Source organism: Oreochromis aureus, linkage group 3, assembly GCF_013358895.1.
Source record: "Oreochromis aureus strain Israel breed Guangdong linkage group 3, ZZ_aureus, whole genome shotgun sequence".
In the NCBI taxonomy this organism is placed as follows: Eukaryota; Metazoa; Chordata; class Actinopteri; order Cichliformes; family Cichlidae; genus Oreochromis; species Oreochromis aureus.
The window spans coordinates 81,172,777-81,196,018 of NC_052944.1; the positions used below are offsets into that span (position 1 = coordinate 81,172,777).

Here is a 23,242-nt window from a genome sequence, read left to right on the forward strand (position 1 = left end):
TCATGTCTGAACATCCAGCAGGTCACCAGTGACCCACTGAGGGGGAATTTTAGCCTCATGCTAAACATGCAAAGTGTCAGAAACTACAAGATGTTAGCTTCCACAGAACAACAACATGTGCTGATAATAAGTGAACATAATGTGTGAGAGAAAGCAGCCTCTCATTATAAGACACTGTGAGTCTCTGCATGCTGCCTTTATGGAGCTACAGCTGTTTGTATACACTGAACAAAAAGCTTTGTAGCTGTATACTGACTCCTGACACTACAACACATCACACTGACACACACGTTACACTTCTTTGGGGCGATCGTGGCTCAAGAGTTGGGAGCTCGCCTTGTAATCGGAAGGTTGCCGGTTCGAGCCCCGGCTCGGACAGTCTCGGTCGGTGGGCAAGACACTTCACCCGTTGCCTACTTGTAGTGGTCAGAGGGCCCGGTGGCGCCAGTGTCCGGCAGCCTCGCCTCTGTCAGTGCGCCCCAGGGTGGCTGTGGCTACAATGTAGCTTGCCATCACCAGTGTGTGAATGTGTGCGTGAATGGGTGAATGACTGGATATGTAAAGCGCTTTGGGGTCCTTAGGGACTAGTAAAGCGCTATATAAATACAGGCCATTTACCATTTGTCTCTGTCACAGCTGGATTACAGATGTTAAGTGTCCACCCAGCCTCGTGTCTCCTTCACACACACAGACAAACTGAATCCAGATGAAAATAATCCTCCTGTACTTGTTGTTAAACTCAGTTTAGTTCAGTCTCACCTGCAGGGACGAAGACATGGACAAACAGCAAAGTGCAGCAGAGCAGCGCAGTGCCAGCAGCCATCTCTGTGTCAGTATTTGTGCTGATCCGACTCTTAGTTTGTTCTAAATGTCTGAGTCTGTCGCTGTTTTCAGTCAATAACAGAGCCTGACTGTAAATACTGACTACATCAGATTACATTTAAGCTGAAATAAAGCTGAAAGTCTGCTTTGAAGAACAGATCTGACTTTCAGCGGCTCACTCGGACTCTGCGCTGTTTGTGGTGCATTCAAGGACCTCGGAATCCTCGCCCTCGGTTTGACTAAGTAATAGGCCCACGTGACCTGGTGACTGTTACAGTGTAACAGCTGCCTGCTCAGTGTAACCAAAGTGTCTGTGATGAAGCTTCTGCTGTGAATATATGATGCTGATGATATTCAGCTCTATTGCTCTTTTAAGCCAATGGAAGTCCATAAACTGTCCTCTTTAATTAAATGTTTAGCTTCCACTGAACAGTGGCTTGGTGACAACTACTTACAGTTGAACTCTGAGAAGTCAGAAACATTAATTATTGCCCCCGACAACCAGATATCTTTAATCAAACAGCATCTTGGTTCTCTTGGCTCATCTGTTCACCCGAGCCTCAGGTAGGGGAGACCGGGGATAGTTGTAACGTGGGTCAGTTGTAACACTTCCAATTTCTCCAATCAGGGCTAAGTTTCAAATGATGTGATTCATCCTGTGCATGCCCAATTCAGTTCTGCTATCACATGTGAAAAATCAGCACATTTTGTCAAACACAGACAATTTAACACGAAAAAAAAGTAATTTGTATGCCAAAAAGTAAGTTTTTCTACTTTATTTCAACTTCTAATAGCATTATCTGCTTTGCAGTTAAACTCATCAAACTTAAATTATGTTATTTGTATGTCTATGGGGATATATTCTGTGTAGATCTTTAGTGCTAATGTTTTAGCCGTTGGCTGTAATGTTAGCTAGTTCATGGCTATAGGAGTCTGGGTCAGTTGCAACAACAACAGTCTGGGTTAGTTGTAACAATAATGCAAATGTTACAACTTACCAGCTATTACTTTAACTTATATTAAACAAGTTGGGGCAACGACATCAGCAGAGAGAGGTTCACTGGTCACCTTTGTATATGCGGTTAATGCCATTGGCAACACAACCACTGTTTGTGTTCCCACACATACATTATGCAGACCACTGTGTCAGAGATGGACCAGTAGGAAGTATTGGTAGTGGAAATAAATCAGGATGGGTGCAAGAAACAGATTTCCTCATCTTTCTGAAGCACTTTGCAAACCACACCAAGGTCAGCCATGATAAAAAGTAATGGAATTGCGATGCTGGTGAACAACTACATTTTTTCAGCTTCATTGTTATGTTCAAAAGTTGGTGCAAGAGTTGTAGGTTACAATGCCCACTGAGCCAATGAGGCCAAACTCAAGGAAGACCAACCAAAATTAATGAAATATTCAGTTGCAGAAAATTCCATCATCTGTCTTTTTTGGGGGGTTGGAATATGTTCAAAAGCTGGATTTCTGCATTCTGTCACACACAGAGCTACATAAATGGCTCTATGTGCATTCATGTGTTGAATAAAAAAGATTACATGTTAATGTTTTGTCAGTACCCTTATTTCATTGTGTTACATTTCACCCCAGGATGTGTTACAACTAACCCAGACTATGGGGTTAATTGTAACATTTCACTCTTTGTGTTTGAGACCATACCATGCAATGAGTAATTGTGCTGCAGAGAAAATAGCTGCACTATTTAATAGCAGAGACATGTAAATACTTTGCATTACATTTTGAATCCACTACTTTAAAAGAGCTCCAAGCTACCGACAGAAATGTCAAAAATGTTACAACTATCCCCGCTCTCCCCTACCTTGGTGTGATCTTTGATTCTGCCATGTCCCTAGAACAACACTCTCGTCAGTTAATTAGGAATTGCCTTTTTCAGCTAAGAAACATCTCCAAACTGCAAACTTTATAAACTATCTAAATCTGAGTTAGAAATGGTTATTCATACTTTTATTTCATTTCGCTTAGACTATTGTAACAGTCTTTTTCTTTGTTTGAGCAAAAGGAATCTTGACCGTCTCCAGTTAGTCCAGAATGCTGCTGCAAGGCTTTTAACTAAGACACGAAAAAGAGAGCACATTACACCAGTGTTATGTTCATTACACTGGCTTCCAGTACATTTCAGAATTCATTTTAAAATCTTGGTATTGACTTTTAAAGCTTTGAATTGTGATTGTGATGCCCCTACCTACATTTCTGATCTTTTAGAACCCCGTGCTCCCTCTCGCAGCCTGAGATCATCTAATCAAAGGCTGTTGGTAGTCCCCGAACTCGTTTTAAGACCAGAGGTGATGGATCTTTTACAGCGGTGGCCCCCAGGTTGTGCAATGCTCTCCCTCCATCATTACATTGCGTTGATTGTATTTATTCTTTTAAAAAGCAGCTTAAGACTCATTTATTTAGATTGGCTTTTAAATAGATTTGTGCTGTATGACTGATGAAGACTGTGAAGACTGATTACAGCAGGATTCATAACACTGACAGCAAACACACGGGCAGGAAACTCCGGCTAAACTACATCAGCAGCAACAAATGAGAACAATTTTAAGCTGTTGTGTCTCAGAAGATGCCCGTCTGCTTTCATGTGCTCACCTTGGATTATTAACTATTATCAGTTTTCTTGTTTGACTAAAACATCTATTAATTCTGTCCAAAATGTTGCCGTGAGGTTTTTAACTCATTCTCATGAATCTTTCAAAGCTTCTGCTTTGGCTCCCCATCAGCTTCAGACTCCAGTTTAACGTCTTGGTTCTTATCTTTATGGTCTTGTTCGTCTCATGTGTTCATTTTGTGTTTTGCTGCTGTTCTTGGTTTTAACAAGTGCAATAGAAATAAACTTTACTAACAGGAACAGAGACATGAAAGCGTTCAGCTGTGTCTAAAATAAAACTCCGAGCTGATTAAATCCTGTCACAAATATTTGCTCTTCTGTATTTGTATGATTAATTATTTTTACCAGTTTCCTGTTCAAGACATGCCAGTGTTTAAAAGTCAAACCCACACAGACACATTCCTCCAACACAGAGAGGTCAAAGCTTTTTATTTTTTAAAGTTTGAAAGCCAAAGTAAAAAATCACACATTTCAGACCCTGAAGAAGTCACATGATCACAGAGTCATCAGCATATTTATGCAAAATCCTGATCTTGTTATAAAACAGAAATAAAAATGGTGAAATCACAGCGCTGGGAGGAATCAGAGGGAGATTCATCTTCACATTACACAACAGGAACATTTGAAGCACAATTCAAAGCAGGGTCACATAAACTGTGTCAGACCTCTTTGCAGAGCCAGTTAAAGCCCTGCTGCTCAGTGCTCGTGGCTTTTTGTTAATCCTGGTCTTTTTAGTTCAGTCTGACTGGTGTCTGTACATTCTGGAGTTACATGGAAGTCCAGAATCCAGCAGTTTGCTTCATTTTCTCTCTGGACAAATGAGAAAATTCACAGCCCTACAAACAGAAGGTTGTCTTTAACAAAGATGACTTGAAACTCACAGAACCACAGAAGGAAACATCTGAGACCAAAAGTTTATTAATCCTGCAGAGAAACTGCTGTGGGAACAACAGCCAACAAACATCAAGTCAATGAACTGACTCCCAGTAAGTAGTTCTGGGTCATCAGAGTCTAATTCAGTGATAAAAAAGACATAAAACATATAAAATTCTCTAACATGTGGATGTCCTCTGGTCTGAGGTGCTGGGGGGACCAGTTAGAGACCAGTAGCTGGACGTCAGTGGTTGGACTGGTGGACTACTTCAGTGAAGAGTAGACGACGTCTGGCTCTGGTTTAATGTCTGAACACAAACGCACACAGTTCAAACAACAGGAAACATGATTACAAGCTTTGTAGTTCAATTAAGACCTCCAATCTCCACCTCTCTGCATCACACACAGTCCCAGTTCAGACTTTACTGGGAACCAGCTCAGATACAGGGAGTGCAGAATTATTAGGCAAATGAGTATTTTGTCCACATCATCCTCTTCATGCATGTTGTCTTACTCCAAGCTGTATAGGCTCGAAAGCCTACTACCAATTAAGCATATTAGGTGATGTGCATCTCTGTAATGAGAAGGGGTGTGGTCTAATGACATCAACACCCTATATCAGGTGTGCATAATTATTAGGCAACTTCCTTTCCTTTGGCAAAATGGGTCAAAAGAAGGACTTGACAGGCTCAGAAAAGTCAAAAATAGTGAGATATCTTGCAGAGGGATGCAGCAGTCTTAAAATTGCAAAGCTTCTGAAGCGTGATCATCGAACAATCAAGCGTTTCATTCAAAATAGTCAACAGGGTCGCAAGAAGCGTGTGGAAAAAACCAAGGCGCAAAATAACTGCCCATGAACTGAGAAAAGTCAAGCGTGCAGCTGCCAAGATGCCACTTGCCACCAGTTTGGCCATATTTCAGAGCTGCAACATCACTGGAGTGCCCAAAAGCACAAGGTGTGCAATACTCAGAGACATGGCCAAGGTAAGAAAGGCTGAAAGACGACCACCACTGAACAAGACACACAAGCTGAAACGTCAAGACTGGGCCAAGAAATATCTCAAGACTGATTTTTCTAAGGTTTTATGGACTGATGAAATGAGAGTGAGTCTTGATGGGCCAGATGGATGGGCCCGTGGCTGGATTGGTAAAGGGCAGAGAGCTCCAGTCCCACTCAGACGCCAGCAAGGTGGAGGTGGAGTACTGGTTTGGGCTGGTATCATCAAAGATGAGCTTGTGGGGCCTTTTCGGGTTGAGGATGGAGTCAAGCTCAGCTCCCAGTCCTACTGCCAGTTTCTGGAAGACACCTTCTTCAAGCAGTGGTACAGGAAGAAGTCTGCATCCTTCAAGAAAAACATGATTTTCATGCAGGACAATGCTCCATCACACGCGTCCAAGTACTCCACAGCGTGGCTGGCAAGAAAGGGTATAAAAGAAGAAAAACTAATGACATGGCCTCCTTGTTCACCTGATCTGAGCCCCATTGAGAACCTGTGGTCCATCATCAAATGTGAGATTTACAAGGAGGGAAAACAGTACACCTCTCTGAACAGTGTCTGGGAGGCTGTGGTTGCTGCTGCACGCAATGTTGATGGTGAACAGATCAAAACACTGACAGAATCCATGGATGGCAGGCTTTTGAGTGTCCTTGCAAAGAAAGGTGGCTATATTGGTCGCTGATTTGTTTTTGTTTTGTTTTGAATGTCAGAAATGTATATTTGTGAATGTGGAGATGTTATATTGGTTTCACTGGTAAAAATAAATAATTGAAATGGGTATATATTTGTTTTTTGTTAAGTTGCCTAATAATTATGCACAGTAATAGTTACCTGCACACACAGATATCCCCCTAAAATAACTAAAACTAAACACAAACTAAAAACTACTTCCAAAAACATTCAGCTTTGATATTAATGAGTTTTTTGGGTTCATTGAGAACATGGTTGTTGTTCAATAATAAAATTATTCCTCAAAAATACAACTTGCCTAATAATTCTGCACTCCCTGTACAAATCACAGAGCTTCCATTCTGCTCACACTTTAACTGCTTCTTCAAACCTGGAGCCACAGATCTGTGCTGATCTTTAACTTTGATCACATGATTTCTTCGAGTGTGGGTTTAGTGTTTCTTTCTCTCAGCTTCAGTTCTTACTTTGAGTTTGTCATTAGTTCCCTCTGTGTTCCCTGTCTGTCCTCCCTCTGCCTCGTCTCTGTTCCCTGTTTTACTTCATTTATGTGTCGCTGTTCCTGGTTTCACTGACTGAGTTTGATTTTTGACTTCCAGCTAATAAAGCTCATGTTTTCCTCCCTCTGACCTCTGACATCCTCTTTCATAAATAATAACACATCCTTCCTCACATGAAACACACAAATGGTTCATCTGAGGTTTCTTCAAGCTTTTCTTCTCTTTTTCTTTTTTTAACAGCTTGTAAATCATTGACGATAGAAACCAGATGCTCTGAATGAAGTGATCTATGTTTCTACTTAAACTTGTTAAACTGAGTGCAGAAGTGTGTTCATACTAAAGTATGGCTACATGTAGAGCACTGTGTACCTGGATGCTCTGCTGATAACTGGGACTTATTCAAATATTCTGATATTTGTTCTGTGGGTGTTTATTCAGTCGTTGTCTTCTTTGACATCTGGCTCACTCACAGCATGATGTCTGTAAACAGGGTGAGCAGCTAGCTTGTCTCAGTCACAGATAAAGAGCAGCTGTACCTGGGCCTCCTTGTTCTGATGGGTGTTTGTCCATGACTGACGTCTTCAGTTCTCACTGCTGAGTAGATCACAGCTGAATCAGTCTCTGTACAATAAACACATTAAAATTACTGCAGGTAAAACTGCAAAAGTACTGTGATGTTATTACACTATATTTAGTTTTATGTGGCTTTTTGAATATATTAAGTGTTGCCTTTTTATGAACCACAATATCTTTTCACAGTTTTTCCATCCTAACACCTCTGCTGTGAAACTCAGACCCATATGGAAAAGAAATAGTAAAAACTTATATGATTTACTCATGAAAGTGGCCACTTTCTCATTACTTTCATATATTGTTTTAGTAAGTATCCAAAACATAAAAGTTTCATTTATATAATTTTTCAAGGGATCTTATATCTGTTTTCACTCTTGTATGCTTTTCATACAAGTTTCACACAAGACAGATACAAACTTTATAAGATTTATATATATCTTTTCCATATGGGGAGTGACCACAAAGAACTGTGGAGTTTCTGAGAAAAAAGCAGGTGGACGAGCACAAAGCTGCATCTTCTTCCAGTGCACACTGACACTCTTCACCACAGAGCTCAAAGCAAACATGTTCTCACAGCATGAACACTATTATTAGCCACAGTAAAACACACTGTGCTGTGTCACACAGTGTCACCTGCTTCAGACTAAGACCAGTGAACAACAGGAAGTAGCTGCTGTGTATTTTTCACAACTTCAAAGACGACAAAAAATTTCATTGCACTAAAAAACATTTGCTTTGTTCTAAAACAGTATTAACAGAAATTAGTCAGTGGGCACTAAAACAGCCTTGTTTAAAAGTGAATTCCTCATTAAAAAAAAATCTAAAGATGAAGATGCAAAAAAGTCAAATTAAGACTGATGGCCTGTATATGTGCCATGTGGAATATTGCCTATTTAGATTGAATCCATGATGTTCTTGTTCAGCCTGAGAAATTATCCATGTGACTGATTAGTGATGGCTGCAGAGTCAGGAAGGGGAACTCTGGCCAAGTTGCCCCACTGTCAATGAAGCTGCTAAAAAGATGCATTGTGTACGAACGTCTTTATTGATTAATCCTCTGTTTAGGTAGAGAATATTTCTACTCTTGAACTGTGGAAATATATATGTTGAGCAATTTTGACTCCGTTTGCAAATATACTGAGAGAACATTAGAGATGTTTAGAAGATTTATTTTTTGATATATTGTTGGCTCATGGGCGTAACTTTGTGCTGAACTGTCTAAATAAATACATTTATTTGTTTTAAACGAGGACCACTGGCATTTTTGCTCGTCGGCTCTCCACTGATGTATTCAGAATCAGAATCAGAATAATTTATTAATCCATAAGGAAGTTATTGCCAGATGGCAAAAATACCACATGGTGACTCTGCTTATTTATGTATATATTCAATCATCTACATCATTGTATTGACACCAATAAACTATACCAACAACTATTCCTACTTGACCTCGTAGAGCTAAACCTTGCTGAGCTAAGTATTGATGGAACCTACACTCTTCAATAATCCATCTGTTGCTTCCTCCTGTTGTCTGGCAACAGCTGAAGAAAGCTGTGAAGCTACAGTGTTTCGTTTTAAGCACAGATGTTCATGGCATGGATGTGTACCTGATTTTTTGCATGTGCCTAGAACCTGAAGAGAGCCTTTCTCCAATTTCTAAAGCCTGCACTCACAAAGGCAGGCTCACACTTGCTTGCAAATGTTGACTGATTTGAATAAATTTGGACCAGTAAAAACACAGAACCCCTTGTAGTGGCACCGTAATGCAACCAAGGAAAAGTTGTGAACCCTTTTAGTTTAAAAGACAACACACATTTAGCTCGCTTATGCATTGCTATAAACTCAGGATCAGGTTGTGCAGGTGATGATGTCTGAAACATCAAATCCTTCTCTGTCCCTGTCATCTGTGTTTGGTTCCTGACATGGGGCTCAAGTCCCTGTGGTAAACATGGCAAGAAAACTTGCCACTCTCTGAAATGACTATATCTTAAATGATTGTATTGCACATATTAACCCACTCCCTGCATGCACACAGCACAGCACAGCACGCTGCCAACCCCCCTCCACCCAACTGAATCATCAGTAAGCCCCTTCCCCACATATACGGCACATTGTTAACGTCAAAGTTAGCAGTGATTTTTGGTGACAGATGTGAACAAATAGGGAAAAATTTATTTTCCTTACATTGCAATTATTTTACATTTACAATTTTTGCAGATAAGCTAAAGAACAGCTAACAGATGTTTCTGTTACTCCTCAACTCACCGTTTCCGTCATAGACTACATCTTTTTGTAACCAACAAGCCTACAAACAGTGTTGGGGAGTAACGCAATACATGCACGAGAGTTACTCATATTTTGAATTTTAAATACGTAACTGTTACAGTTCTTTACAGTTACAGCTACCGTTACAGTTACCGTTTAAATAGACCCCCACAGAGTCGAGCTTTTCAGCTGCATTTCGATGTCGTCTGTGTCCAGCCAGTTAATGCGAGACAAATCCAGCTGCTCATTAAAGCTTTCTGGTTTGATCAGAAAAGAATACACTGGTCCAGACACCTGAAAGTCCCGAAAACGCGTTGTGAATTCTGTCTCGATTCTACAGATGTATCCGTGTATTTCTGTGGTGCTGATGCTGTGCTGAGCGGAGAGCTCCTGAAGCATTTGAAGTGTTGGAATGTGGAAATTTCAACATTGGTTGAAAAAACTGACAGCTAGCAACGTCCCTCTCACCAGTTGGCTAAGTTATTTTTAGCCAGTTACAAGTTCAGTCTGATAGTTGGGGTTGTTAGCTAAGATACCGTCATTAAGAAGTGGCATAACTAATGTGTCTATGTGAGCTAATTTGCGATGTGCATCGCTGGCCCAGCCATTTATTTTTTAATGCACCTTCTCAGATTAATTCACTGCGTCTCGTGCCATCAGTTAACCCTTCACGTGCCAGCTGTGCCCAGGGTTGCCGACCCCTGCTCTAATGTAAGCATCCTGTTGGTGGCATCAGTTACACAATGGACCCAGAGCCAGCACAACAGAGCCAGCAGTGCATGGGGAGGAATGCATTTCTTGGTAATTCCAACACCACTTCATAAGAAGAATGGGATGGATGAAACTTCAGTATCATCGATGTACCATATTGCTGTTTTGTCGCCCATGAAAAGGTTCAACAGTAGTGCAACCTCAGCAGCTGCAGCCTCCACTTCACGACGAAGTGAAGCAGCTCATAGCGGTGAGAATGACTGTCAGAGGAAAGCAGTTTGCATTAATAGATGATTAAACATGCAACTACTTTGCTGGCAGTAATTGAAATGATTAAAGGAAATCAACAAGCTATTTATGCAACATGATTAATAATTTTATTGAGAGGTTATATTGACTGGATCTGATTATTGGTGGGGTCATAACCCCCCTAACGCGCCTGGGCATACTGTTAAGCAGCTAGCAAAGCTAAGCCCTCTGCTGGTGAATAGCAAAGAACATCAAGCTACTAGACGACACAACACATACAACACATATGGTTCTACTGTAGTGATGGTAAATTTGATTCTTTTTACTGAATAGAGTTTTAATGAGTCACTCACCAAAGTGAATCGGGTTTTTTGAGTCATTTGAGTCACTGAGTCAGTTGACCAGAGAGTGCAAAAAATGTACATTTTCACTCAAACTTAATTTGTTTCTCTTTTCATGTAAATCCTACTGCTAAGATGAGTGATTCTAAAAGAAAACAACTATTTTATATAGCAAAAAAGAGCAAAAAAAAAAAAAAATTCTAAAGGGAACATTTATTTTGTTTATTTTTATTTTATTAGTATTTTCCTTAAATGTGTCAAATATATAATTTCTCATCTAAATGTCCACTGAGCTGTGAGCCAGGGGGCGGTAATGCGCCTTAACATTGGTTGAAAACCAAGAAGAAGAAGAAGAAGAAGAAGAAGTAGCTGCGAGCCAGGAGGGAGGGGGTGAGTGAGTGAGTGAGTGAGTGAGTGATTCGTTCGCGCTATGATTCAGCACAGGAAAGGAGGGGGTGAGTAGCTCAAATGTGCTGTTAGCATGTTAGCAGAGCGATACTACTGTGAACTATTGTCTTGATGTGAGCTTCTACTCAGGGTTTTTTTCTTCCAGTTCAGAGCAGAAATGTTTTTGTTAAGATACTGGATGTTGTGTTTTTCTCCACATTTTAATTATAAGCTAGATATATTTCTACTAATGGAATTAGTTTGCTAACAGCAACAGAGATGAGTCAGTGAGTCAGTTGGGCTTGTGAATCATGATTCACGAGTCAGTAAAGTGATTCTCGAGTATTTAACGATTCGTTCATGATTCGCGCATTACTATTCTACTGCTCTCTTTGCTTTTCAAGGCATAAACATGAAAGACTGCAGCAGATAATACACAAAACTAGTTGAAAAGAGAGTTTTTAGTATCACTTTTTTATCAGCAGAATGATCCCAGACACAGATCTGAGGAACCTTTTGTCTCAGCCTTGCTTGGTGACCCTGAGCTCTACTTTCTGAACTCTTCCATCGTCACTGGGAAAAGTGTTTGTAATGAGTGCTTTACACCAGTTGCTTCGGGCCACATTGCTCTACTCTAGCAGCCCAGTGTTGCCTTTCTCAATGTTAGGATATAACTTTAGAAACTTCTGACAAGCTTGAAGTGTGTGTAAATGCTTGAAAAGTGGTCTGCTACGTGCTGCTCTTGGTGCCATTGCTATTTATAGAGATCCATCCCTGTGAACTACCCAGGTGTACATGCCTTTTGAATGAGGAGTGAAACTGGACTAAGTATTTGAGGTGAGTCTCTCTTTTCACTACGGCAGACTGGTACAGCATCACTGCAGCCACAGCACCTATCCATCTGTTGATCCCCTCGGCCGTGAACTAGACCCTGAGATACATGAACCCCTCCACTCGGGGCAGGAACTCGTCCCTGACCTTAAGTGGGTACTTCATCATTTTCTAGCTGAGGACCACCACTTCACACTCTGCTGCGAATCATTCCAGTGCGAGCTGGAGGCCATCACCAGATGAAGCCAACAAAACCACACCATCTGCAAAGAGCAGAGATAGCTATGGCCAGAAATTCTGTCCATAAAAAGTTTGAACAGAAGCAGTGAAAAAAGTAGCCCTGGAGTCCATCACCCACAGACTTATTGCTGGCAATACAGACCGAGCTCTTGCAATGGGTTAGAAACTGCATACTACCAAAGCACACCCACGGGACCCCCAAGGTGGGACATGGTCAAATACCTTCTCCACAAAATACATGTAGACTGGTTGGGCAAACTCCCATGCCCCTCCAATATCCTTGAGAGGGTAAAGAGCTGGTCCAGCGTTCCACGACTGGGACAAAACGGCATTTTTCTTCCTGTTTCCGAGGTTCGTCTAACAGACAGACTCATCTCAGGATGTAGGCATAGACTTTCCTGGTGGTGACTGAGGAGTGCGATCCCTCTCTAGTTTGAGCACACCCTCTGATCCCCCTTCTTGAAGATGAATAGCACCACCCTGGTCTGCCAGTCGAGAGGTACCCCTCCTTAATTCTCCTCTTGTTTTTGTCAGGAAAAAGTGAAGAAACACGGGAACATGTAAAATGAGCATCTTGCTGCATTTCATTGGTATTAGAGACTACACAGTCTCTAAGTGCAGAATTTATAAAATTAGGAACTGGCTAAAGTGATACTTGTTTTCATTTCCTGCAATTGTGAAGAACAAAAGGTTATAATTAGAATTTATATTTAGTATTTATAAATCTTAACTCGTTTGATCTGCTCCTACAAATAAGCACAAGCAGAAATTCTGGACTTTTAACTGTATTAACAAATTTTATGGCTTTTCCAAAAAAAAAAAAAAAAATCCATTATGGCCATTCATGCTACACAAAGTAAATAAGCAATAAACTGTTAGTCTCTTTAATCCCAATGCTCCCAGTTGCTGGGTTGAAATGGAAAACATCTGGGTTAAAGATCTGTTATTTAAATATAGAGACATGTGGTATCCACAGAAATGTCAAAATGTCAACTAAGCTCACAAAATCATTTCAACAACCACCAAACAGCTGAAACAGCAAATGATTAAAGAGCAGGGAAACAGGTTCTGCAAAAAGATGTAACACAAAGTGTGGATAGTTCACCTGAGGACACGTACACTGACATGCCATTGGGTGCTGTCTGGCAGACATCTCACAGATCCTGAAACTGCGGTGTGTTATCACTCACCATCCAAAATTCATTGAACCAGCAGCAAAAGAAGACCATACCTCTGCTTCACGTTTGAAAAACATTGTAATTAATTCTCTCTTACTTTGGCTGTTTTGCTTTCACCATGATTAAACAGCCCTTCCTGCACAGCTCTGTCAGTCTGCATCGAGACCAGTTTCTAATCAACAGTCTCCATTTTCTGCATTATTTGCTTGCTTATTGGGTACCAGTTTTGGACAGTGTTGTTGGCCGCTGTTCAATACCGCACAAATCTCAACTTTCACAAAATATGACAACCTTCCGTAAATTACTTTCTTATCGTTGTGGAGGGGTTTGTATGTTCTGTGGGGTTTCTGTGTTGGCGGGGGACTTTGTTGGTGGGGTCTCCCATGGAAACCAGACAAAGACAAGTGGACGACCACAAAGCTGCCATCTCTTTTAAATTAGAACTGACAAACCTCCCCACAGACCACAAAGCACACATGATCACATGGCATGAACACTTTTATTAGCCTGAGTAGAACAAACTGGTGAGGAGTGTCACCTGCTTCAGATTAGGTGGAGTGAACAACAGGAAGGAGCTGCTGTGGTTTCACATGCAGAACTTCAGAATGATATTTGATACTAGAAGACATTTGCTTTGTTTAGTCTCATATCAATAATAAATCTCAATAATCCTGCTGATAACTTGTGTGGGGAGATGAGTCTGCGAGGAGCATTCACACACTTGCTGCACATCAGAGCATGTGTACAAAAAACTGGACTGTTGGACAAGAACTGTTCCATATTCTGACTGTTTGACTGATGTTCTCACAATTTTCTGTTTCACAAATGGTTGAATTTAACCACAAACACACACACACAAAACAAAAACAAACAAAGAAACTCTTCAACCCTGCCACTGCCGATCTCAAGCCTGGATAAGAAAAGAGGAGGGGCGAGTGAAAGTGATGTCGTGGTGACACAACAAAGGGTCCAGGGTAACAATAACAACAGGATTCATTCTAAAGGACATGGATGGGCACGTAAAATTTAGAAAAAATGGATGAAAGATTTTAAAGACACATCTAAAATTGAAAGTTTGACCTAATGGCACTGCCAGAAAAAAGGTCATGTCATCACCAAAACCCACTAGGGTTCATCCACTTGTGGTCATTAATGTTGTCAGTAATTTTGAAAAGACTTGTATTCAAACTTTTAAAGATACATTTATCCTCAATTAAAAGTTTGTCCTGATGGTGCTGCTTGAGTTTCATTATCTAAGAGCTACTTATGTGTTCAAGAAATAAACAAAGTGCTTGACACAAACACTTGGTCAGTAATTGTATGTTGAAGGTAAACGTGTTCGTAAGATTGAAGGAGAATGCTAATATCTTAGCATGTTAGTATTAGCATGTAGCTTAAAGCAAAGCCTGAGTGACCCATGACAGAGACAGAAGAAGATCAGCTGTACCTCCCAGATTTGATTTCTTCTTCTTTGATGAGGATTTTTCCACAAGTGACGTCTTCAGTTCTCACTGCTGAGTAAACTGTAGCTGGATCACTGTCTGCACAACAAACACACACAGAGGACATCAGTGCAGGAATAACAGCTGATCATATAGAAACTGACAGATAATGTTTGGAAGTGGAATTTAGATTCACTGAATGAATCAGACCTGATACAGGAGGAAGAAACTGAGCTTTTATCAGCAGGATGAATGTTTCTGATTAACATGTCAGGATGTTACAGAAACCACCAAATTATTAACTTAGAATAATGTTAGATTTAGATTTTAAATATGGTGTGATTATTGAATATGAATCAGCAAAGGGAATTTTAAAAAACAGCACATTCTGTATATATATATAATACAATTCAACATATGACTGGTAAAAAACAAAAACAAAACAAAAAAAAAAAACAGTATTAGAGTTTTATCTGTAGACTCGTGGTCTGTGTGCAGAGTTTACTGTTTGTTCAGAAACAGGATGCTGGACGACTGCAGAGCTGTTAGCTGCAGTTAACCACAGACCACAAACACACAGTCCAGCTCACAGTGAACAACACTCAGTAAGTACAGAGTTAAACATTCATGGTTACATTTGGTTTGATCTTTGAAATCTAAACCAACACTGCAGACAGTTTATCACTAAGTGTGTAAGTGTGTTTTATATTTCATAACTGTGAATATAAACCATCCATCACATGATAACAGTAAGAAATAGTGCTCATAAACATAAATCTAATTCTAACCATCATCCTAAAACCCAGGATAAATTATGTGAAGAAGGTCAAAGGAAATGTCCTTAAACATTATATTATATTATATTATATTATATTATATTATAAAGCAGTGTCACAGTGCCTACATCCATCTTTCACTGATGGAGCAGACACTGGGCTCGCTCATGTTATGGACTCAGTTATCCAAGAAAGAAGATAAATGGAGTTTAAAGTATTCTGAACATCAGCATGTGTCAGTTATATTTTTGTGTTTCAAATCAAAAACAAAGTTTTAAGGGAACGTGTGGATTATTAGCGAAAAATCAGATTAAAAGAAAAAAGTCCTATGATTTGTTTGGTCTGTGGTAAAACTTTGTAGTAAAGGGATTTTCTATTACAATATGTTAAATGAAAAAGTAAACTAAAGCTTAAACATGCTTAGTTAGGTTGTTAGTTTATTTAATAACCCAGTAAACAGAAAAATCAAATGGGGGTGGGGGGTTACCTCTTCTTTCCTTGATTGGCTTTTGTCGATTATTTAATATTTTGATGTCACTGTATGTGATGTCATTGGGGATGGCATCTTCTTCAGGTTCTTCTTTATCTGCTGATGTGAATCAAAGTGAACACGAATATCATTCAATAATGGACCAAACATATAAAACAGCAAACAAAACACAGTTTAAATAAATCACTTTATGAAATCCAGAAATTTGAGTCTCACCTTCTGGTTTCCTGTGAACACATCGTTTTCTCAGCAGAACCACCAACACCAGTAGAACCACAACACAGACTGATCCAACACATGATAATGCAGAGATAACAGGAGGAGAGAGTGATGGAGGAAGAGTGATGGAGGTGGAACCAGGAGCAGAGGTGGATGTAGGTGGAGGTGTGGATGTAGGTGGAGGTGTGGATGTAGGTGGAGGTGTGGTGGTGTGTTTGTCTAAAATAAAGCAAACACAGTCATTAAGTTGTCGTCACATTGTGAATGTTGAAAGCTGCAGAAACACAGACAGGTGAGTGTGTCACCTGTGACAGTGATCCAGCTGGATGGAGACTCTCCATGACCGCTGATGTCACACTTGTAGAGGCCTTCATCAGACCTGGAAACATGCTGGATGGTCATGTGACCTGTAGGCTGCTTCCTGATGAGGGAGCCATCTTTATAGAAAGCAGCTGGGAGGTTGGAGGGAGTGGTCTTTGTTTTACAGAGCAGAGTGACGTCATCTCCCTCCATCACAGGGAGGACAGGACTCTGCAGGATCACTGATCCACCTCAACACAGAGACAAACTACAGCATTTCATCCATTTACACACAGCTTCATCAACACTAACTCCACACACTCAGCTTACCAGTGACTGTCAGGTTAACCATGTTACTGATGGGACCCTCTCTGGACTCACACCAGTAAACTCCACTGTCCCATGGGTACATGTATCTGATGTTACATGAAGAAGCAGCTGCTTCTCCTTCCACATCTCCACACTGAGTCCTCTGTCGTTTGCTTGTGTTTCTCCTCAGAGTCCATCCAGCAGAGCTGTCGTCCTCCTCACAGCTCAGAGACACAAAGTCTCCTTCAAAGAACTGAGAGCTGCTGGGACTCACAGTCAGACGAGCTGTGAGGGTTAAAATGAAAAACTGATGATCTGTTAGACTTTACATTGTGAAACATGAACCCAATCAGGTCATATCAGTGAGCATTTATCAGGTTTAAACTGTGACAGAAGAAGGTTACTGACCTTGGTTTGTTGTGCAGCTCAGCAGTGAGATCAGAACTAAAGAGAAACGACACTCAGGTTGATTTGAGGTGAACATAAAGAACAACTCCACACAAACAGCTGACAAACACACAAACTCTGATATATCTGCTCGTTTTCTATTTGATTCCAGCAACACTTTTTCAATGAATTTTGGACAAAAGAGTGAAAAAGTTTGTAAAGCTAAAAAAATCATCCATCCTCTATTGACTGCATATCCAGTTTAGGGTTCGGGGGAAGCTGCAGCCTTTCTCAGGAATCACTGGTCTAGAGTAAAACAGCAGTGTCTCATCAGAATTGTTACCTTCACACATAAACATAACTTTCAGCACATTTTCTGGCTGTACTGTAAGTCTATACAAATTATCCTCTACCCTTAAATAACACAGTAAGGTCATGTGTCCACTGTGCAGCTGTGTTGATATAATGAGTGAATGATTTGATCTTTTCACTGCCTGCTGTGTTTCCTCGACTCCTGAGCAAAGATAAAGAGTCAGTTCAGACCTGCAGTTGGTCCTCGTGGTGTTTTGAACTTGAATTCAGCCTGGTTTGTTTTTCATGTCTTCTCCTCCATCATCAGTTATCAGGAGAGCAGACAGTCAAAGTACAAGAATTCAAACAAACACAGAGATTCTACTTACAGAGCAGACACAGCACAGATGTTTCCTTCATCGTCCTTCTCACTCATTTGAGCTTTTTTTCATTTCTGTCACTGACACCAAGTAAAGCCCGCCCTCTTCCTCTGAGTACCAGCTTTTCTATTGGTTCAAAGACAGGTGGGAAATACATTTAAAAACAAAAAAAGTGATGAAAAAAATAACAAAACATATTTAAATATAGTTTTAATACAGTCACTTGCCTCAGACATTTATCAATTCACAAAGATGAAAAAGAAAAACTAAAAAAAAAAATCAGATGTCCTCTGCTCTCAGTGATCTGTAGTTTGGTTGATGAACAAATCCATGTCCATGTAGTTACGTCCCCCTCAGTGAGAGAGGCAGATATGAGCTGAAACACAGGAATCAAACCAGGGACGCTGCTGTTATGGAGCTGAACTGGAACCATTCAGACACTGAGGCCCTCTGAACACATTTTAATTACAGCTGTGCAGAGACACACTGATGACTGACTGGAACACTATGATTCACATTTTACATTAACACCATCCTCACACATGGTTTATATATGACCACTAGAGGGAGATGTTGGACTTTAAACACTAACATGGAAACAAGCAGATCATCAATGATGCTTCATCAGTGTGATGACTCCTCCCACTCTGCAAGTTTCTTCCTTTCCTCTTTCTCATTTCCTATATGGCATCCTTGACCCTTGATTCCTCTCCTCAGCTCTTGTCCTTGTGTTTTTCGGGATTTTCTAACTTCTCTAATTTGTCCCCTTGTCTCCTCTTTTTCCTGCCTTTAATTAAAAAAAAACATATCTTGACATTCTCATATTTTAAACCTTGTTTCAAAGTTTACCAAACTACATGATTAATAGTTTGATGAATGTTTTGTGATACCAGGTGTAATAGAGGTAATGACATGTTTCATATTTATGGACACAGAAAATTAGTCCAAATAAATAAATAAAATCTCCTTAATCCTCAGATTAGGAGTATGTTTATGGGAAGTTTTGAGCTTTTTTACAGGAGTACATTTAGAACTGTTGTTCGTTGAGAAGGTCCAGCTTGCAATTTCAGCTCTTATTCACCAGGTTCTGTCCGGTTGAGGTCAGGACTCTGTGGGTCCAGTCAAGCTTTTCCACACAAAGCTCTCTCATCCATTTCTTTATGAACTTTGCTTTGGGCACTGGTGTACAGTCATGTCAAATATGCCAAATATCCTTGGACAACTTCACTGGAGTATGAATGTGTGTGAACAAAACCAGACTCATCCATCAGATGCAAGATGGAGAGGTGTTCATGCGCAGAGTAATCATGAAGGACTGCTGGTCCTCATGGTTTGAGGATAAACCCATGATGATGATCCTGGAGACAGTAATGCACCACATCTCTGCTTACATCATATGTTGGTTGGTCTGTGTTGTTCTTCTTCTTCTAACAGTGATTGGTAGGTGCTTTGAGCAAACAATAACTACTGGTTACTGACCCTGTGGTCCACACTGTGGGAACTTCAGCTTGTTCAGTGGCTAAAGAAATGCACAGACCAATTAGTAAGTAATTAAAATGTATTTATGTTGCACATTTCACAGATAAAAATGACAAAGTGTTTCACAATAAGACCATTAATATAAATACATTAATATAAAACAATGAAAAAACTAATTAAAAGCTTGTTTGTATATAAATGTCTTCAGCTGTTTTTTAAAGGAGTCATGGAGTCTGAACAGTGTAAAGACAATGGAAGAGAGTTCGACAGCCTTGGTGCCTGAAAAGCCCGATCCCCACATGTTTTGAACAGAGTACGTGGGACCAACAGTAACTTCTGCCCTTAAGACCTAAGTGGAAGAAGTATGAGGTTTCAACAGGTCAGAGATGTACCGGGGAGCTTCACCATGTAGAGCTCTAAAGGGTACAACTAAAAGTTTAAAATGAACCCTAAAATTTACTGGCAATTTTTAAATGATAGAAACAGTTCCTGATCAGTTGTTTGGAGTGTTTCCCCACATTGAACTGAGACTTGACTGAAAAACTGAGAACATGTTACCAGAAGCAAAGTTTCTGTTTTATCTGTATTTAACTTGAGGAAATTTCCATTTAACCATTGTTTGATTTCTGACAGACAATTATTTAAACAAGACAATTGATAAAACTCGGAAGGTTTAAAAGAACAGTATAACTGAATTTTAGCCGCATAGATATGATAAGAAATATTATTGTTGGATTCAAGTTAAGCTATCCCACCTGATAGCACTCAGCCAATCATCTGTGTGCATTCCAGATGGTAAACACACAAGTTAGACATGAAAAGATGATAAAAAGAAAGATTGCGATGTAGAAATAAGAAAGCGAGAAATACAGATGACTGCATGGGAGAAAGCTGAAGGACAAAAAGACACCGGTGACACAGAGAAACCAGGAGATGTCCTTACTGAATCATCAGAGCTGAACAGGTGATGGAGAAACAGGTTTACCTTTTAGGTGACATGAATGAGTTGAAGGGAAGTTATGAACGGTTTCTGAGAGACAAATAACACCAGGATCCTTTTCTGTGTAGCTGACAGCTGGTAACTGTGCAGGGGCGGGTCTAGCAAAGTGTTGCCAGGGGGCCAGGTAGGGCATTAACAGGGAAAGGGGGGCACAAAGAAATACTTTTCTTTCTTGTTCTCATTTAAAATATCTAGCTTTTAATAAATGATTATCTTAATCTTACAAACAAAGTTTTCATGTCATGTAAAATATATATAAAATCATACATATACCAAAAAGACAGTGTACATCACTGTCACAGCAGCATTTGTTTTCATTCAAAAGCTTTATGGCTTTCCTGTAATACCTGGTGGGCCGGTCTCTAGTCAAAATGCCCGGGACGATTGTTTGTCCAGGTTCAGGCTTCAGTACCTCCACATGTGTATGAGGATGGCCTTGACTACATTCAAGCCAAGGTTTACTATTATGGCAGTACAAGCTACACCTGAATTCACTCACTGAGCAGAAAAGTGGAGTTGATTATAGATTTGTCTGAAAATCAGGGCCGTGCAGAGATGTTTAAAGGGGCGGGTGATCAAAGTTAAAAAAGGGGAAATAGAACCAGGCTGAATAACAACAACACAATATGTCTGTGAAGGTTCTCAGTCATCCAGGTCATCGTAGTCTAAGGAGTTTGCAAAGAAAAGCGTCTGGACTTCTTTGAGTTGCTTGAAGACGTTTCACCTCTCATCCAAGAAGCTTCTTCAGTTCTAAGGTCAAATGGCCGAGAGTCCCAGATTTAAACCCAGTGGGAATATCCCCCCCAAAGAGGGACAAAGGACCCCCTGGTGATCCTCTAATCACATGAGCCAAGGTGTGAAAGCGGGTGTGGGACCTAATCAGCCAGAGTTTCGGGTGAGCTCATTGTGAAATCTGGGACTCTTGGCCATTTGACCCTTAGAACTGAAGAAGCTTCTCGGATGAGAGGTGAAACGTCTTCAAGCAACTTAAAGAAGTCCAGACGCTTTTCTCTGCAAACTCCTTTGACAACAACAACACAAATTCATCAAGAATCTAATATGGAATTGCATCATACTATGTCACTGTTATCAGGTGGGGACAATGCAAAGAAAATCCACAGTGTTTGTGTTGTCACGTCATTCAGTGTTTGTAACAGCTGATCTCTAATTTTTGTGATTCGAACTTTACAGAATAAGGAAAGTTCTTACAAACAGCTGAAGCTGAAGCTCCAACACAAAAACACTCACTGACTCTGAGATCAGAGCTCAGAAATTCATGTGTGTTTGTAACACAGTTTGACTTTGTGTCAGTAAATCTCATGAACAGCCTGAAGATGAATAAACTGTAGTTCAGAGTCACTGATAGACAGCACAGACACACACTGTTGGTCTGAGTCTGAACATGATGATCATCAGAGAAATAACATCAGATTCTGGATGTTTAAAGTCTAAAATCTGTCCTCAGATGATCCATCTCGTAGTTCTGTTGTCGAGTCTGATGAGGGTGTTTAGTGTTCCGATTAACAGGACGCTCGCCCCGGGACAGTCTACATATGTATGTGCAAAACCCAACAACAGCAATAAGGAAACAAAGCGAGAGAGCAACTCCCAGTCCAATTGTCAGTTCATATAATCCATCCTTTCTGTGCCATCCTGATCGACCTGCAGGTGAGAAACAGGTGTGAGGTGTCAGCTGTCAGGTAGGTGATGAGTGAAGAACAGAACAGAATCCATTTCCTCTTCAAACTGCTGTCAGACATTATCTACTGCACTCTGATCACATCACTCAGACCAGCTGCTTTCTACAAAGTCTCATCAACAACATCTTTAGAAACAAACGTCAACAACCAGGAAGCAGCTTCACCTCTGATCACACACACACTCAACTCTACTCACTCACCTGGAGGATCAACATGAAGGTAGATGATGCTGATGAATTTCCATGAGCGTGTTTCTTCCATGAAGACACCACACTCGTATGTTCCAGCATCATTAATCTTCACATCGTTCAGAATCAAAGACACGTCTCCATCCTTCATCTGTCTGTCCTGCAGATCCACCCGGTTCCTAAAAGATGGATGCTGGTTGTCTGGAAAAAATTGCCTGTCGCGATACAAAAGCACATATTCATCTCCCAGGTCAGCTCTGCTCCACTTTACAACTATGATGTTGTTGTTTGGAGCTCGACATGTCAGAGTGACGTCCTGTCCGTGTTTTCCTTTCTATGTGCCATGATGAATGTTGAATCTGTTCCAGAAGCGTCGTCGGGCGTTTGACGATTGTCACCGGGAATCCCCTCTTTGCCATGTAACCTGTCGCCTGTTCCACCGAGCCATATAGCACTGTTCCCTCAGGATAAGGCTCTCATCTTTGCTGGAAAAGGAATTTGAAATTAGATTTTCTTGTCTTTTAAAACAGCTTTCACCTCTGTGTATTCCCTTCGCTGCTTTAAAATCTCTGGTGCATAATCATGATCCAAGTTAACTGTCTTGCCTTGGTAGTCAAATCCACGCTTCTGCCAGGTCAATTTAAATATTTCTTCTTTGGTTCTGTAACTAGACAGTTTGGCGACGATTGACCGTGGCGTCGCTCCTGGTGGTGGTTTTGACATCAAAGCGCGATGTGCTTTTTCCACTCTTAACTCAGCGGAGTCAGGCAACTCCAGATTCTGTCGTAATAAATTCTCCACAAATACGACCATTGATGTAGAGTTGTCTTCCGACCCCTCCTTTACACCGTATATTCGAATGTTTTCTCTTCAAGACCGTCCCTCCAGGTCTGTTAGCTTGGCATCCATCACAATATGCAGTTTAAGCATCTCTGTTACTGCTTCCTCATTAGCTTGTACTTGGGTTTCAACATCCACAATTCTTTCT

At 40.5% G+C, this 23,242-nt stretch overlaps 2 protein-coding genes and 1 long non-coding RNA gene across 5 annotated transcripts in view; all 3 read right to left on the reverse strand.

Annotated features, from left to right (window-relative positions):
- LOC120437701 (CD226 antigen-like) overlaps positions 1–1,115 on the reverse strand; it is a 37,850-nt gene extending 36,735 nt beyond the window's left edge. Inside the window, exon 1 of one of the 3 annotated variants that reach the window (XM_039608223.1) lies at positions 760–1,110. In XM_039608223.1, the coding sequence (XP_039464157.1) occupies positions 760–823 (64 nt within the window). In that variant the 5' untranslated portion in view covers positions 824–1,110. Of the gene's footprint in view, positions 1–759 lie in introns of all 3 variants that reach the window. The other 2 variants (XM_039608224.1, XM_039608222.1) reach the window with 2 other exon arrangements.
- A 3,245-nt stretch (positions 1,116–4,360) lies between these two features.
- On the reverse strand, positions 4,361–16,432 carry LOC120437707. Its single transcript, XR_005611358.1, has 5 exons — positions 16,218–16,432; positions 15,999–16,100; positions 14,741–14,834; positions 7,055–7,139; positions 4,361–4,641 (listed from the first exon to the last, which is right to left on the reverse strand). It is a non-coding gene; the product is annotated as an uncharacterized LOC120437707 (long non-coding RNA).
- Positions 16,433–18,164: 1,732 nt separating this feature from the next.
- The window catches only part of LOC120437708 (matrix remodeling-associated protein 8-like), a 31,610-nt gene continuing 26,532 nt past the window's right edge, over positions 18,165–23,242 (reverse strand). Inside the window, exon 4 of the mRNA XM_039608228.1 lies at positions 18,165–18,263. Coding sequence (XP_039464162.1) covers positions 18,241–18,263 — 23 coding nt within the window. The 3' untranslated portion in view covers positions 18,165–18,240. The remainder of the gene's footprint in view (positions 18,264–23,242) is intronic.